Genomic DNA, 17,876 nt, shown 5'->3' with positions numbered 1-17,876 from the left:
TGCAGTCTTGTTGAGAGGATAAAACTTATTTAAGAACTGTTTGACTAATTCTTCCCAAGTAGTAATGGAGTTTATTGGGAGCAAATTCAGCCAAGTTTGAGCCTCTCCAGTCATTGAGAATGGGAACAGTAATAGCTTAATTATTTCAGGAGTCACATTCGACTGTCTTTGAGTCACACAAATTGACAGGAAGTTCTTCAGATGTTGTTGTGGGTCTTCGATGTATGACCAGGAGAACAGTCCCTTATTCTGCAAAAGGTGCGGCATGTTGTTGGTAATCTGGAATGTTTTCGCTTGTATCTGAGGAACAGCAATGGCGGTGGCCAAGTTATCAGCAGTTGGTCGTGCCCAATCATAAAGAGCAGCTTCCGGCACAAGAGGTGCCACCACTCCATTGTTTGGGTCAACACGATCATTCCGATTGTTTACGTTGACGTCGTCCACGTTGTCCATTTCACTTTCGAGTTGGTCTTTTTGTTTTAACTGTTTGTTCTTCTTGTTGGCCCGATTCAATGCCCTGAATGCTTTCTCGGGGTCTGAGAGTCCTTCAAAAAGTTCACCATTCCTCAGAGAGCTTCTAGGCATACACCTGAGTCATAGAAGAGTTCAAACGTGAGAATTTCAATGAAAAATAAAATAAAATTTAACACCGTAGGAAATTGATCTAAACTAAGAATCCTAGTAATTCTTCTAAGTTGTAATAAATAACACTGTTAGTTCCCCGACAACGGCGCCAAAATTTGATCACGCCCAACTATGCCTTGTAAAAAGGACTAAGCGGTCGCTGTAAATATAACCCGATTCAAGTCCGGAGTTGAATCCCACAGGGAACTAACCTATTTACTACAACTTTAAATAATGTTAATGATAAGCTCAGACAACTTCCGGATGCAAGAGTTTTATGAATAATCAGTGGAATTTATTTAGCTAAGGAAAAATGACAATAAAATTAGCAATAATCAAGACTAAAATTGAATTCAAGGGTAAAAGGATCTAGGGCTACTGATTTTCCTAATTGCCGGATTAATTCTTAACTCTTTAGCTATAAACTCGTCGTAGTAATCTATAAGGATTATGAGTTCCGGGCTACCGTAATTATCTCTCGATCAATTACGATAATTTACTAGAAGCATTCTCTCGAACTACTCTAGTTAACAATTTATACAACTCAGAATTATCCCACTAAAGTTTCGTTATTTCTAACCCCACTTTTAAATTCAAGTAATTAATCTCTTAACTTACTCAAAAGTGGTGTTGTTTAACAACAATCTAACCAAGTGTTCTTTCTCAAGCAACACAAGATAACTAAACACGATTAATCAAGGGCCCTTTCAATTAACCACAATACAATATGTAGTTGAACAATCATAGAACAAACACGGCTCAATTATAACAAAATAGAGTCAAGACTTCATCCAACAATTGGTTCCATCAACCCTAGATAATAGATTTAGCTATTCATACTACTGGAAAACAAATCACTAAAATAATTCATAATCAACAAATAGAAGTATGAAGAAGAAGATGAAAACTCTTAGGAAATTATCCGTCTTCTCTCCCTTGTTCTTGCCTCTAAAATCTTCTAAAACCAGCTATCTCTGACTTTTGGGCGAGTTTAGGCTTCATATAGGTTTAGGTTAGTCGTCTAAAAAATTACATAATTAACCCTACGTGTTTGGCTTTCGTCTGCCCGTCCGCGGCCGTGGATTCGACCGCGGATCCGGTCGCGGATTTTCACTGCCTCACTGCCTTGAGTTCGCGGGCCAATTCGCGGCCGCACACCTGGAGGGGTCGTCTCGCTCCTTTTCGACCGGGCTAACCTTCGATTGGCCTTCCACACTCCATGTTGACTCCAAAACACTCGTTAGCTCCCTCCTAGCTCGGAGTAGCTCCTGCAAAGCATCAAATTCTTAATTATAGCATTTTGTTATCTTTTAGCATTCAAATATCAATAAAGTGCGGCTAAATTAGAGTGTAAATAGTGTCTAAATTGCATAAATATAGCTTACTATCAGTACGCTTGCAATTATTTTTGCAAAACGGGTATAAGTTAAAAGTTGATCCAAAAACTGGGTATAGATGCAAATGTCCCGTTTTATAAAGCAAACTAGTTTATGAATCAAGCCCAAACTTTGTTAGACAAGACCCAGTTCATTCCTGAAACCCAAAGAGAAAGCCTTTGTATATTACTACTCATATATCCTAATTATAGTTCAAATATTCATCGTTTCAAAACATGTTTATTGTCAAACGCTTTTATTAATTACTGTACTGGCAATGAGCACATTCATCAATGTGACAAAATGAAAATAGATGCTGGACAAACTTATATTGTATGTAGTTTTGTTATGCAGTAACTTTGTGTTGTATCACTCTTTTCATTATACACGAGCCTAAGTTATAGTATAGGTTGGACAAGTTTGCATATATTTAATATATGCTAATATATTGGAACCATTATATTCTTTTTCGACTCGTTTGTGTCATACATGTCATTAGATGAGATTTCTCCCTCACATTTAGCATATACAATGAAGCGAATATATCTGTCTCTCAGTATCCTCGATCAGAATCTTCCAAACACCTGTTCGCCCCATCAATGCATTTGAACATAATTTTTTCAAAAACTCTAACTACTTTTTGAAAATCTAATATCCAGCTAAAGCGGGTATATATTGGGCTATTTTTGTACCTATAGGAAAAATTCCAAATATTAATTGAAATATAAATTTGAATTTACGAGTTAAAATAATTATGAGAAAAAAATGATATCTGCCTAAAATAGAAAAAAGTTAGTACTCTATTAATTTCGTCTCATGAAAAAAAAAACTATATCAAAACATGACTTATAGCATGTTTGGTCATGTTTCTCCAAGTTCAAAAGTACTTTTTCCAAATTTGAAGTGTTTGGCCAAGCTTTTAGGAGAAAAAAAAGTGCTTCTGAGGAGAAGCAAAAACAGTTTTGAAAAAAAACAAATTCTCAAAATAAGCTGATTTTTTCAGTTTGGCCAAACGGGCTATTATAATTTTGGTCCTTATCATAAAGCAGTTAAAACCCGGGACGTAGTTAGCAACTTCTAAGTGCAGGTGAATTATTGGTGGGGCCACATTTTATATATAGCGCGGTTATTCACCGCGCTATATCTTAACGGACAAAACTGCCGTTAAGGTATAACACGGTGAATAACATAGCGCGGTGAATAACCGTGTTATATATAAAACGGTGCCAAGTTATTTTTTCAGCCTATTTGTGTCTCTTGAATCCAAAAAGACCACATTTAGGTTTCGGATTCGAATATTTGGGTATGGAAGAATGAACCATTGAAATGATAGCACGTTGAATAAATAGTAAGATGGGCCTACGTTAATTTCCAAAAGCTATGCATATCTTAAGAGTGATGAGCAATGACATAAACGAAGGGTAATTTAGTCAAAGGACTTTAAAAGTTGATATAGTAGCTACAGTAAGATTCCTTTTTGACCAACCATATTACTCCATTTTAATTGAAATGACCATATTACCATCATAATGCCAAGTAGGCATGTTGACCGGCTGCTTGCTTATTCCCTCTCCTGTATAGTAGTAAAGTCTAGCCCTATGTTTGGATAAAAGAGGGATATAGATAGGTTGACCTTAGAAGAAAAGCAACTCTTTCTTCAATTTCATTACTTACGTAATCGTGTTAAATCGAACACAAATTTAATAAAGAAAAAAATTGTGACACATAATATATGTATATATGTATAATAAAGTCTTGCTAAAATCTTATGGTCTTCAACATAACATGTAATTTTTATAAAAGAGTCATTAACGATAATATAAGGATGATAAAATTAAAGATTTTCAAATATAAAAATATATTACTATATTTTTTTCAACAAAACCCAAAAAAAGGGTATCTTATATGAAATAAAACGAAATGAAAAAGAATAATTTGACAGCATTTGAAAATAAAACACAAGACATAATTTTTAGACGTACATATTTGAAAATAAAAATAAGACATATTCACATTATCAATTTCTTTTATTCAAAATTGTAAAAGGTAGCTCTAACTAATTTGAATTGATGCTTAATTATTTAATTTTTTGGTTTGCTGCTCACATTCAAAATTGACTAGCTGGACCAGTTAAAATCCCACCAAGTAAAAGAATTAGGAGTAAATATCTTAGTACTACACAACACAAGTCACAAAGGTTAAAGGATCTCCATTTATGATTGATTGTACAGGTCTGTGCCACTATTTTCATGTGTGTATAGCACCTCAGCACGTTCCTTAGTTTCCCTTTTTCTTCTTCTGTATTTTTCTGCATTTTTCTTGTTTGTTTATAGCATCATCAGTTTTTGACTTCTTTTAGGCCAACCAATTCTAAAGGACAGAAGTAGGGGGTTGGTTACCTGGGAAAGGTGAAATGACGAGGTTGCCACTTGGCTCGTCGTCGATTGACATCGCCGGTCCGACGACCAACTGGTGGGACCAGATCAACGAGTCCGTTCAGTGGCAAGATGGGATTTTTTACTCTCTTTGTGCTTCCTATGCTCTTGTCTCAGCCGTTGCCCTTGTAATTTTGTCTCCTGCTCTTTTGTTTATATAAATAGACACTTTGATTTTGTATGTTAATTTGATGTTGGGGTGTGTCAAGATTGTATTTTATATGTTAATTTGATGTGGCGTTGTGTCAAGATTGGTTTCTTCATGTTCCTTTTTTTTTTTTTTGGTTCTGATGTTAATCAGTTCAAAACTTGCTGCAAGTTGGGATTTTAGGTAACTGCTGTTAGAAATGGAAAATCTTGGGAAACTGTAGGAATGAAATAATGGAGTTTAGCTTTTACTTTTTTCTTATTTTTCTCCCTCTCTCTCTACTCTTTTATTTGTATAAATTGACACTTGGATTTTGTATGTAAATTGATGTGGGGTTATGTCAAGGTTTTTTTTTTTCTCTTGTTTATGAATTTGACAATCCAATTAGATTTTTTTTTCTAGTACTTGCTGCAAGTTGGGATTTTTCATAGCTACTGTTAGAAATGAAATTTTTTCGGGAAACTGTATGAATGAAATAGTGCAGTGTAGCTTTTACTTTTTCTTTTGGATGTTACAAAAATATGATTCAAGGATGTGTGTTTATGAAGTGTATTCGAGGGGGTCTTCCATTAAGAGAATTACGGAATATTTGGTGCTTTTATTATGTGGCTAAAGATTTTTAGCAGTGGACTGACTGGTTAATCTTAGTTCATGTAGGTTCAGTTAGACTGTTAGCTTAAGACTATTGACTAGCTATATTTAGGGTCAAATTCAATACTTTTCTTTTTGTACTGTCCTTTATTTTCTCTGGATTCTGCACAGCCTTAAGATGTTAATGGCAATTTTGGTCTCTGTTAGCTAGAGGGGCGTATTCATTGCCCAAGTTAGGGTGCACGTGAACCCATGGTCTTTCCGCCAAACTTGGTATTTTATGTACCTATTTCCTAGAATTGATCTAAAATTATCTACCATCTCCTCTGTGCTCCAATAAGGCTGAATGTTGCACTTGGTTGAATGCTGAGTTATTACCTGAAGGGACAAGGATTGATTCCCACTTAATACTTTCTTTTTTCTCTTTTCTTTTCTTTAGTGATGCACCCATGTTCTAGAAATCCTAGATCCCGTCTGGTTAGCTATGTGAGATTTCCAAATTATTTCTTCACCAATTATCACCTAGATGATCTTCATTTATCTGATATGACTGTATCCTCAAAGCTTTGATCTTTCATCTAATGTCTGATGTGAGTATTACGTAGTACTCGTTTCGTGTGGGCTTAAGTACTTTTCTATAAGCAGATGACTTTCATGGAAGGATGGTTTTTCATACTTTTGATTGATAAATATGTTTCAGATAAAGTATATACCTAATGCTGCATGTGTAAAATACGTATTTTTCCTGTGATGCTTAGTTGTTTGGGCTTTGGGTTGAGTGTATGAGTTGATTATGTGCAGATTCAATTAATAAGGATCGAATTGAGGGTACCCGAGTATGGTTGGACAACACAAAAGGTTTTCCATCTGATGAACTTTGTTGTAAATGGAGGTACGGATTCAGGTCAAGCAAATCGTCCTGCCCCTGTTTATCTGGAAATTAGTTTTGAATGCAAATCTTTTTTCTTTCAGTTCGTGCAATTGTCTTTGGATTTCACAAACAAGTGTTTCTCTTCCATCCTAAGGTATGTTATTTTTTTCCTGAAAGTAACTTTTTAATTGTCGATCACTTTCCTGGTTATGTTCAGTTTGTTTTCAATAGAACCCGACAATGCATGCCAACTTGAATGTTACCTTGTTCTTATCCTCAGTTTACCCTTTTCTCGAACTATTTATTATTTTCTTTATAGTGTTTCAACTAATCTAGGATCTATCTGAAATCAGAATTAATTTAAAGCTGTACCTCTAAAAATTTTAACCTGATGGGACCATTTTCAAGTGGAAGTGCATGACTTTTTTGTTGCTACTTCGAGCTGCAGGCTATCTTATATCTTTGACTCTCTTAACTTTGAGCATAGTTTGACATTTGAGATTCCTTACCTCTTAATTTATTCATTTGGAAGTTCATCCTGCTCTTTGGCTGCTTATATAGTCTAACAGCACTAGAACAGTATAGCAATAATGTCTGACCTTTTTGTTTAATATGTGAGCTAATTTGATTGAAAGCTCACTAGATTCTTTCTGTCTTTCATTTTTCAGTGTGAAGCTTATCACATAATTACCTCATCTTTTACTTGTTGTAAACTTTTGGTTTGACTGCGATAGCATTTGTTCAAGTGCTTAGATTTTTACTTTCTCTGCAGCACTGTACTTTTGCCATGTCGAACATTTAGCTTTGACTATCATTTTATTTTGATGAATTTTCTGTTAACGATAAATTAATCATCTGGTAGCACTTCCAGAATTACAACTTGTATGATCTCTTTCCTTCGTTTGGATGTGGTGGGCTACTGCAGTACTGTCACTTTTAGGCTGATGGCCTGAGAAAAAGAAATAGATAACATACAACATCTGCCTCTTAAGCTGCTGCTTAATTGTTTATTGATGTTACATTTGCTCCGCGTTACACCAGGTGCTGAGTCTGGCAATATTGGACCTACCAGGGCTCCTTTTCTTTTCAACATTTACTCTCCTGGTTCTATTTTGGGCTGAGATATATCACCAGGCAAGTGAAGTTGTAGCATCCTGCATGCAAACTGTTGATTTATTAATTCTAACTCTTGCATTTATGTAATGGCAGGCTAGGAGTTTACCAACAGATAAACTCAGAATTTCTTATATTTCAATAAATGGTGCGATATACTTCATTCAGGTTTGCTACAAACTTGTCCCCTTTTCATATGCTTTTGAACATCATGATTGTTCATAAGGAAATATAGTCGATCAAGTGTTATTGTTTATGGAGTACTAGTTTTGTTTGTGTGTTAGTAATATGTGAATTCTTTTAAGATTCTTTCAAACGAGTTAGTTTGTGTCCTAGTTGATAACTCCTTGCATTTAGGTGGTCTCACAAAATATGCGGCCATATATATGCTACTTAATATGTTGAATTCTGAGATATTCTTCTGTCCCTAAAAATGTTATACCTTGTTCACCTAGGTTTAACATGTTTGGAGAATAGTTTCATTTCAGAGACAAGTGCCTCTCCTCTTGGCCCTCCATTCCCTTCTAACTGGTCCTACTTTCATTATCAAATATTTATGGTTTGGCCCTGATTGTACCTTTACTTTTCTTTAAAGCAGTTGGATATATATCTTTCCAAGATCTTGCAATAAATATTTAAAAAACCATTTGCAAAGTTAGCCTTGAAATAGGGCTAGATACTCCTAATTCCAGTCTCTGAGGACTCTAGCTTTCTCCCTTTTCCTAAAGAATGGGATCCACTTCTAAATGAATAAAGCTGTCTGTTATTCTTGATTTCTTGGAAAAATATTCCCGACAGACCACTTGTCTCAAAAGCTAACTAGCTGCTTGAGTCTTTTAGATTTATCTCAGGTAATAAACTAAATACAACTGAAAAATGGTTTTGGTCAGGCATGTATCTGGGTTTACCTCTGGTCCAATGACAATAGCACTGTGGAATTCATTGGGAAGATATTTATAGCAGGTGAATCTCTTTCTATTCATTTTCTCCTTTTGCCCTATTTTACTGAAGGTTTGATCTCTTTAACGTTGCATGTTTCTTTGGTGCAGTTGTATCATTTATTGCAGCATTGGGCTTTCTGCTCTATGGTGGAAGGTGCATTTAAGTGCTATTTCTTTGTGCATTTATCTTCTAATTCACTGTTCTTAACTACCTTAGACAATTGTTCATTGGGAATTCGTATTTACAAGTTTTTACAATCATCAGGTTGTTTCTCATGCTGCGCCGCTTTCCTATTGAATCTAAAGGGAGGAGAAAGAAGCTTCATGAGGTTTGTGTATTTACACACTTATCTTTTTACTTTGTAAATACAAAGACCTTGTTTAGTGTTTTTGGTTTGGCATAGAACATATTTGCATGTAAGTCATAAGATTTATTCCTCACTACGTTCTCCTCCCTATGGCACCTGGGGGGGAAAAATTCTTAGACTTGATGTCTGATTCCGTTCATCAATTTCCTTGCCCTGGGATCGTTCTGCTATATTATACTGTTAGCTTGCAGTGACTGACTGATATATTTAGCCCAGATAATATTCAAATGGACAGATAGAGTAAGACTATTCCTGAGATTGTGTCTATATTCAAATCAAATTCTAAAATGGTAAAAAACAAGGATAGGACGGAACCTTGTCGTGACAGTTTTAATCAGGGCTACTATCCAAAACCAGCCACTTTGGAACTAGCTCTCGTCCTCCAAGTCATCTTCCATGTCCTTTGAGCCAATAGACCAGAATTCATCCTTAACAACAAACATAGCACGCTTTAACTAAGGATTTTCCTGTCATCATTGACATACAAAGGAGGGAGTCAGGCTAATGATCCCCTAGTATCACTCGGGCTAATTTAGCTATTACCACACTAGCACTCTGTGCTGAGTATTGATAATTTATTCAAGGTTGAAGACTCCAGCATTCTCTTTTGAAGCGTTCTGCAATAGTACCCCGAACACTCTTTGTTAAAGACAAGATTATATAAATCTGGGAATTGTTCTTTCAGAGTGCTGGTTTCCAAAAGTTTGTTTTTCCATAGTCTTGCTCTTCCGTCGTTACCCACTTTGACCCTACCACCTCTTCAAACTCTCTCCAAGAATTTCCTATTTGTCTCCCTACCGTAAACTCCATAAAAAGATGTGACTGCTGCTTTAGTGCATCATTGTCCATCAATTCCATATTATGCGTTGATCTCCCCTTCCACATCTCCAATTTGTTGGTATTAAATCTCCATAACCATTAGACATAAGACACTTACTAATAGTCTAAAGCTTTCCACACCTAGTCCCCTATTGTTTGCTCATAGTTGATCATCTAACAGATGCATCCTCTTTGTCTCTCAATTAAATCCCCATAAAAAGTTACTTCTCAACTTATTCATTTGTTTTTCAACTTTAGCAGGAATTAGACTTGTGATATTAGAGTTGTAAGGATCCATGTTGTACCCTATTTTTCAGTTCATCCTTTACCCATATGAGAGATATCGCTTCTTTCAAGGGGCTGATTTCCTTTCACATCTTTCAATAACTTCTCACTGTGCCTCAGTAGAGGCAATGTTGGGTGATTGCTTCTTATCCCCGTACCTTTACCGGTGGGAGGATATAGTTGCCCGATAGAATAGTCGAGGTGTATGCAAGCTGGAGACACCTCTTTTATCCACACACAAAAAAAGATTTACTTCCCCATCACACCCCTGAATCCTTGTATTCAGCTCCTAGTCATTGCCCCAAATAAACTTGTAGGGAAGTACTCCGCTTCACACTCTCAAAATACTTGCTAGATTATCGACTTCATAATCAGCATTAACTGAAAACAAACTACTCTTGGCCGAGTTCCTTTTCTCCTCTGCTGATGAATAATCAACCGGCAGAAGTATATCTAAGTTTGGTGCGATAAAATGGAAACACAATTTTAATTTATGATTTTTACGAAGAGATAAATTTTTTGTCATTATTGGTGAACCAACGGAGTGTCTATTTTCTTTTCTTAATTGATAATTAGTGGCCAATCTCCAGAAAACATTTTCATGATCTATCTGCTTGTTCTAACAACCTCTTCTACGTCACCATTAAAGATTGTGATGTGGATATGTTTGTGTTATCTGAAGTTTCATTTAGCTCAATGTTGCTCAGACAAGGTGGGTTGCTCTGATGGTAAGCACCCTCCACTTCCAACCAAGAGGTTGTGAGTTCGAGTCACCCCAAGAGCAAGGTGGGGTGTTCTTGGAGGGAAGGATGCCGAGGGTCATTTGGAAACAGCCTCTCTACCCCAGGGTAGGGGTAAGGTCTGCGTACACACTACCCTCCCAGACCCCACTAGTGGGATTATACTGGGTTGTTGTTGTTGTTAATGTTGCTTAACACATGCATAACATGATAGATAATGCATGACTTGTAGTTTTTAACAATTCTTACTCTAAATTGGTTTACATAATATGATGTATGCATATGATTGCAGGTTGGATCTGTGACTGCCATATGTTTCACTTGTTTCCTCATTAGCTGCTTTGTGGTAAGGCTTTATGCATATGTTTCCTCTCCTCTCAATGCTGGTCAACATTTTATTTTCTTTATTTTTTTTCCATGGTCAACATTATATTGTCCATAGTATAATATCGTCGTAGCTCCATTATAAAGTTTTGCAATTGGGTAAATAAAATGAGTTACTCTTAACTTCCCATGGGGAGGTCCAAACAGGGAAACGAGTTGGTGCTTTTGCTTGTAAGAGTGAAAACATTGAGGCTATTTTATGAGATAAAAGGCTGTGACATATGCCTTCAGGCTTCAGCCGAAAATGACCCAAACTACACCCCGGGTATAATAGGAACATGATCAAGAAAAGGGAATGAAGGTATATCAGGTTTAAAGTAAATTTTGCTATGAACTTGAGAGCCAGCCCTGCCTCAAATCTCTAGACAACAATTACTTTCGTGTGCATGAGCGTCTTTGCTATGTCTAATTTGTGGTTCACTGCAGGTTGTGTTATCTGCTTTTGATCCTGACGCATCTCTTGATGTCTTGGACCATCCTGTTCTGAATCTGATATACTACCTGGTATGCCTTATTCCGTTATTCCATACGTTACACCTTCTTGCCTTCTCTCTCTCTCTCTCTCTCTCTCTCTCTCTCTCTCTCTCTCTCTCTCTCTCTCTCTGATCACCTTCTTCTTGGTGGGCAGCTGGTAGAAATTCTTCCTTCAGCACTTGTGCTATACATCCTGCGAAAATTGCCTCCAAAAAGAGTATCTGCACAATACCACCCAATCAGTTAGCTGCAGCAGACTTTTATCGTCAGTCCTACACTTTCATATGGTTGCAGGTGCAGAAGCTAAGTGGAGTTCTGCAGGAAAAGTGGAGCTGCGAAAAGGATCCAGGTGCATTAATTTTGTAGAAAGGCCAATGATATCAACTCTTTCCCCAGTTGTTGAACAAAGCTTAAGCTGTTTTACCTACATTGTATTGTTTCTGTGGTTGTGGCGTGAAGCATCAGACGAATCGTTAACATTTTGGTTATTAATTGTTCTACAAGTTTGTGAAAAGTATCGAAGTCCTGAAGTAATGATGCAACAGGGTTGCCTCAATGTCATCTTTTGTACTGTTTCATTCTAACTGTGATGTTCTGTATTTGAGCATTTCCTATACTGTAAGATCGCACGGATGTAACTTTCACCATTTGAATAATGGCAATGCCCTGAGTAGTGACTATTTACCTACTAGGCTAGAGCACTTTTTTTTTGTTTTTTCTTTTTCTTTTTTCCCTTCTATCTTTTCTAAATCCTGGAGAGCCAGTGTGCCTTGAAATTCGATGACTAAAACGTGTGCTCCTCTCCTCGTTTTCGCTTAAATATGATGCTTTTATATGCGGCAGAGTCCATACTTGTAACTTACGTTTAACAAAGTTCGAATCATACGCTTCAATCTAACCACTAGATCAAAGGCCTGGGTAGTCAGTTGTTTCTAATTTATAGCGTCAACAATTACACAGTTTTGGTTTTTTTCTAATACGGCAAATTGATAAATTTTTGGTTTTCCGCTTGTCGATGGATAAACTACTCCCAAACTGAAAAAAAAAAAAAACTGGGTTAAAACTTAATAACGCAGCCCTCTAACACCAAAAATCAACAATTGGCCGGCAGGAAAAGTAACACCAAACAATCGATTGGTAAGACCAAGAGAGAGGAAAACGAACGCTCCATTCATGTATACACTAATGAATTAATTTCTGTTAGAAAAGTCATTTTTCCCTACCAGCCCGCAATTCTCCAATCCAGGTCTAAATTACAAAAAGCATCTTCAAACCCAATTTGCAAAGTGTAAACAACACACCAACAATTTGACAAGGAATGAAGACAGGTAACCAGCACAATCATCATCGACAATACCAACTATAACCTTGATTCCCTCCAACCAAATATCTAGGGTCAATTTACAGAAACTGAAGCCAGTGCCTCTGGGTCTACTTATATAATGAGCTCATCGAATTTGTGGAACTTCATCGACAGGAGGAGCAGCAAAGCGCACATTAGCTGGCCGAGCCACCACTACCGGCTCGTCAGCAAACATTGCTTTGATAAATGCTGGTGTTTTCAGGGGTCTACGACCAGTCATTCGTGGATAGACGTCTTCCAGGAAATAATAAGCATGGCCTGCAATCATTCCCTGAAACAAGAATGTTCACTTTCAGTATAGCACAAAATTGCATGTGTCATAGACAGTAAATGGAAGGAAATAGGAATATTCAAAGTCCTCTAAAGGAGTTTTAAAGACCAAGGTACAAGTAACAGAGTACTGGCATAAAAACAACTGGTACAGGTGCAGGTAGAAAGTCCAAAAAGAAAAGCATCCTTTAGAATAATACTGTATTGTGACAACAAAGGAAACTAGTCAAAAGTAAATGTACAAACATCCATGAGTTTAAATATCCATTTCAAAGCACGTTATATAAGAAATGCACGAGGAAAAGTTGGTAAGCCAAAACAGTAATATGCCGTAAAATGCTAGACTCTGCCCTCCCTAGTTCAACCGAGTTGCTTTGCTTAGCCTAGAATATTCTCAAAATTTAAATATTAAGAAAAAATGAGAGTTGCTTTGCTTTGCCTAGAATATACTACGGTATCAGCATCCAGTTTTCGGTCACCTCACTCACTTTTGGCTAAATCCTCAGCAGAAAACATGAAAATTGCTGGTTGGTGAAGGCGTTGACACATCCTTAAAAGTCGGGGTATGCAGAAAAGAAGTGGAAGCTCTCTCACTAAATGAGAAAATCAAAACTTGTGGCTGGCAGGATTTCTATCTAAGATTCAGGCAAGATATCCAACAGGAAGGCTCAACCAGGAGTAAAAACCATGTAACCTTAAGCCTCTTAAAGTTTCATATTGTTGAATGAAACAAGTAAAACCTTTTTTTCTATATAGGTAAGGATGAAACCAGCAAAAACCTAATACAAGCACATAAGTCGCAAGAAGTGTACCAGTAAATCCACCCAAGCACTAGCACCAACAAGCACAGAGAAACCCAGAAGAACCTGCAACAAGGGGGAAGAAGTGTGATTAAGTTATCCGCCACAAGTACACATATCAAACTTCACTACAAGTGGATTGCCACTTCAAGAAACAAGTAAAAGATTGTGACCGTCGTTTAAATATTAGTATCCTAGATTCCTTATTCTATTCTAATTCAACAATTAAGTGTTTCTATAAGCATGTCACTAATAGTCACTAAGTTTAGCAGTCCTCTCAAGAAAGAACATCATTGTCTCTCAAATATCTGAGTGCTTTGAGACACTAATGGTTGAGCTATATCTAAGGGATACGTTTTTGGATTTCTCCGTGTTTTTCTTGTGCAAGACTATGTTGACAAAGAACTCCATACTATGTCCTAGAGAGGGTTTCAAGCCAGTTAGATCCTATACACAAAAAACATGGAAAGACTACATGAAAATTGCTCTGGAAATAGCCCCTTCAGTCACATAATAATGACAGCCAATGAGTTGAGCATGTCAATATCGATTTTCAAAATCAACATACTGCGATGTTTACCATCTTGACTGCAAAATACCACCTAAGATTGCATATGCTACACCCACAACTAAATGAATAAGGGGCCTACCATCCCAAATCCAAGCCCATTTGAATAGGAATGAAGGGGAAAAATATTTTGGTAATGGATCTGCTGTAACCATTTGGGTTTGACAGCTCACATTTAGCAACTACAATATATTTTACCGCAATTGCAACCTATTAAGTCTTCTTTAAAAACATAGTTTATAAATTCCTGATTTGCCAAGTTGATACTAATACCTTTAAAGGTAAATTCCAGGTAGTTTAATGGATCTGCTGTAACCCTTCGGGTTTGACAGCTCACATTTAGCAACTACAAAATATTTTACCCCAATTGCAACCTATTAAGTCTTCTTTAAAAACTATAAATTCCAGGTAGTTTAACTCATTCTCCCAAGTAACCAGAAGTAGAGATTAGGTACTTAGACGAGTAAAAAGCCACAACTTATAAGGATTGCTCATATTAACAGGTAGACATGACTGCAACAGTGCAACCATCTAATTGGTGGTCCTTTAAACTATCAACTTACAACACTCGTGTAACATATTCCTTTGCCCTGCATATTTTCTTTGAGAGTTAACCATTAACCATTAATCTTTATAATTTTAGCATTTGTCCTGATTAGTTGTCACACCTGCTATCAAACTTAAATTGTTTTCCCAAGTTTTATGCCAGTCCACTGTTATATTGTGAAAGCCATCCTCAAGTCCAAAATCCACTGCTGTCATGGAAACATACGGCTGAAAAGATATCTAGCAGATTTTGTCTTTTGAACAGAGTACTGTCTCCAAATAAATGATTATCTCCCTGTAATTCACATCAGAAGCCTACCTGACCATGCCAACATAAGTAGACCATGCAACACACATCCTTTGTGCCAAAATGCACAAGTCCTTTGAATCAGAAAGAGAATAGGTGGTTTCCCTTGTTTATACGTTCATTTTCATCTGTAAAATGCATTGAGCCAAATCCTTCCTAGCACATAGAAACAAGGAAAACCAAATCCACTAGGCATGAGCTTTGGAGTGTAGCTCTTTCACGTAAAATGTAGGATTAAAAAAAAGAAGTGAGTTCTGCGATGTGACTGGTTGCAGCATGTACATTTAGAGAGGCTTTAGCAGCTTAGCTCCACTGAGGAAACATCTGGAGTAAGTGCAGCCTACTTAAGGATTGCATTAACGAAATGGCAAATTGCTAATGTCATACCTAGCAGAAGAAACACAAAGGTTCTACCGGACAAACCACATGTGAAGCAACTCCCGCAGTTAAAAGCTGAAGACTTGTGAAAGCAAAATATGATGGATGAAGTAATAGACACTAACCCATGGCAGGTAAGCTGCTGTGAAAGTAAAGAGACCCAAAAAGCTCATGTGGATAAACGGATTTTGCTTGCTCCATACATATACCTACAAACAGGAAGAAGCAAAAAGATGAAAAAGGAAAAGGTAAGACAGACCACAAATGCTGAGTCAGAAATGGAGTTCTACTGCAGAGGATCTAACCATCATAAATGTCAGTGAATTGCTCAGGAATATGATCTTTGCAAAGGACTCTGAGACATAAGGTATCATCCCCCCAACAAGAACAATTCCTGTTAAAACAGTGGCACCAAACAGAAGCATGTAGAAGAAATCTGCTGTCCTTCCCCTGAAGGAGTTCTCTTCTAAAAGCTTGCAGTACCGAGCTAGGAAAAACATGTGAAACAGAAAGTCCAAGTCTGAAAACACAATAAAGAAAAAGGACATCAGAATAAGTTTGAGAAGGAGCGAGAATATATTTTCCCATGTTGCTATGTTCCTCAAAACAAGTGACCCTGCCTTCATCTTGTAATCTCCGATGCACCACAAATAAAATAGATAATTGAAAGAGAACGTGTACAAAGGATTAGCAGGAAATTCACTGACTGCACTAGATAGGAGGCAAGGATAAGCCTAGTTTCCATTATGGATTAAATCTAGCTAAACCCAGTATTTAGCCACGATAGTTATTGAACAATAGATTCAAGCCATTAAAGGCTTAATAGATCCATGGCTGCTCACATAAAGTTGTGCCTCATTAAGACAAAGTAATTTCACTAAGCTTAAATGAGGAAATAATCTTTTGGGAAATAAAAAGCAAGCTGCTGGGAGGGGAGAAATTACCCATCTTCCGGAAGTAGAGAAAATTTGTAATGAGGCGCCAGACCTGGTATTGCTTCACCACCAACTTGGGGTTCAGGTACAAGTTATAAGGAGATATAATCTGCATTTACACCCAAAATATTATCAATTAATCATGAATCAACTAAGCTCTCAGTCCTAAACTAGTTAGAGTCAGATTCATGAAAAGCACAAAAGTCAATGAAATATGCCACAATACCAAATTAATTGGTGGCAGCTATATAAATCATCTGTATCCATTTCTACCCTATTTCAGCATCCCAAATTACAACCCCCCCACCCCACCCCAAATATCATTAAATTTTTTGAAAAGGATAAAGAAAATTAAGAAAAATCCAAATTCATCCCTAACCAAATAAAGAAATCCTCAAACAAAAAAGAACAATAAAGATCCAATCTTGATAAATCTATTTTTTTTTCCCTTAAGATGAATTAAAATACCTCAAGAGAACAACCGATGGTGGTGACTATAGCAGCGGTGAGATAGGAACGCGTGATTATTGGCATCTGTTTGTACCATTCTTCCACTGCTTGTGCCATTCTTTTTTCCCCTAAATCCCTTTTCAATCTTCAGTCAAATTAATTTTTCCCCAAAACAAAACTTTCAGGAAAAAAACTCTGAATTGTGTGGAAATTGATCAACTAATAGATTTCATATATACACGGATATGCATATATATGTATGTATGTAGTCGTACTTTTATTTAGCTAAAGGAAATGAAAAGATGAATGGCAAACAGGGGAATTGCGAAGGACATGCTATTGAAGCCTTTATAGGATTCTGGTTTAATCTAATCTTGTTTCGTTTAGGTATGCTGCTCCGCGAGCATTTGAGCGCGTATTACACACGGGCCAATTAAATGTTCCAGTGACGAGTAAAAACCAATGAGATTGTTTGGGAGAATGGTATTGATGTCAAAGGCGCGTTTGTAATGGCCCTTGCTGTTGGATTTTTGTGGTTTCAAGTTTCCTTTCAAAGAGGAAACTCTATGATATTTTCTTTAAATCTATTACATTATTATTATTATTATTATTATGAAATAATAGGGCAATTAAATTGAAATCTCAATCAAAGACAAGTTTTATTAAGGCCAGGATCTAAAAGAGAAGATTGATTTGCGAAAATTCCAAGTGACATGAGTAAACTTTTGGAATAAATATTAATTAGTTATCCGACAAAAGTAATAATTGACCTATTATCATATGTTTAAACTTCACTTACACTATAAAAGTTTTATATTCTCAATGTATACAACTTAAATTTATTATGAAATTTCTCGCATCCACTTTTCTTAAAATTATTTAGTTTTTTTCGTTGAGACTACAACAACAAAACAAAAAAAAAAAAAAAGTATAATCCAACATAGTGAGTTCTGGGGAGGGTAGTGTGTACGCAACCTTACCCCTACCTTGTAGAGATAGAGAGGTACAATAGACCCTCGGCTCAGAGAAGCATAAGCACCACGTTAAAGAAGAGAAAAACAAGAAGCGCAACAGTGAGAAGCCATGTAAA

At 36.6% G+C, this 17,876-nt stretch overlaps 2 protein-coding genes across 3 annotated transcripts; one reads left to right on the top strand and one right to left on the bottom strand.

Moving 5' to 3' along the window:
* Positions 1 to 4,098: 4,098 nt before the first annotated feature.
* LOC107774702 (tobamovirus multiplication protein 1) lies at positions 4,099 to 11,857 on the top strand. 2 transcript variants are annotated; one of them, XM_075233711.1, is made up of 12 exons: positions 4,099 to 4,231; positions 4,360 to 4,563; positions 5,976 to 6,066; positions 6,147 to 6,199; positions 7,087 to 7,179; positions 7,255 to 7,326; positions 8,049 to 8,121; positions 8,208 to 8,253; positions 8,365 to 8,428; positions 10,604 to 10,657; positions 11,122 to 11,199; positions 11,324 to 11,857. In XM_075233711.1, the coding sequence occupies exons 2-12, from the start codon at positions 4,414 to 4,416 to the stop codon at positions 11,414 to 11,416; spliced, it is 867 nt and encodes a 288-aa protein (XP_075089812.1). In that variant the 5' UTR covers positions 4,099 to 4,231; positions 4,360 to 4,413; the 3' UTR covers positions 11,417 to 11,857.
* Positions 11,858 to 12,318: 461 nt separating this feature from the next.
* Positions 12,319 to 17,109, bottom strand: LOC107774703 (derlin-2.2). The gene is made up of 6 exons (XM_016594328.2): positions 16,805 to 17,109; positions 16,346 to 16,445; positions 15,707 to 15,921; positions 15,527 to 15,610; positions 13,615 to 13,668; positions 12,319 to 12,803 (listed from the first exon to the last, which is right to left on the bottom strand). The coding sequence occupies exons 1-6, from the start codon at positions 16,901 to 16,903 to the stop codon at positions 12,618 to 12,620; spliced, it is 738 nt and encodes a 245-aa protein (XP_016449814.1). The 5' UTR covers positions 16,904 to 17,109; the 3' UTR covers positions 12,319 to 12,617.
* Between the last annotated feature and the right edge of the window lie 767 nt (positions 17,110 to 17,876).

The sequence above is a fragment of the Nicotiana tabacum genome, chromosome 17, assembly GCF_000715075.1.
Source record: "Nicotiana tabacum cultivar K326 chromosome 17, ASM71507v2, whole genome shotgun sequence".
Taxonomy (NCBI): Eukaryota; Viridiplantae; Streptophyta; class Magnoliopsida; order Solanales; family Solanaceae; genus Nicotiana; species Nicotiana tabacum.
The sequence above is the reverse complement of the archived record's forward strand: the minus strand, read 5'-3'. Positions and strand labels throughout refer to the sequence as shown.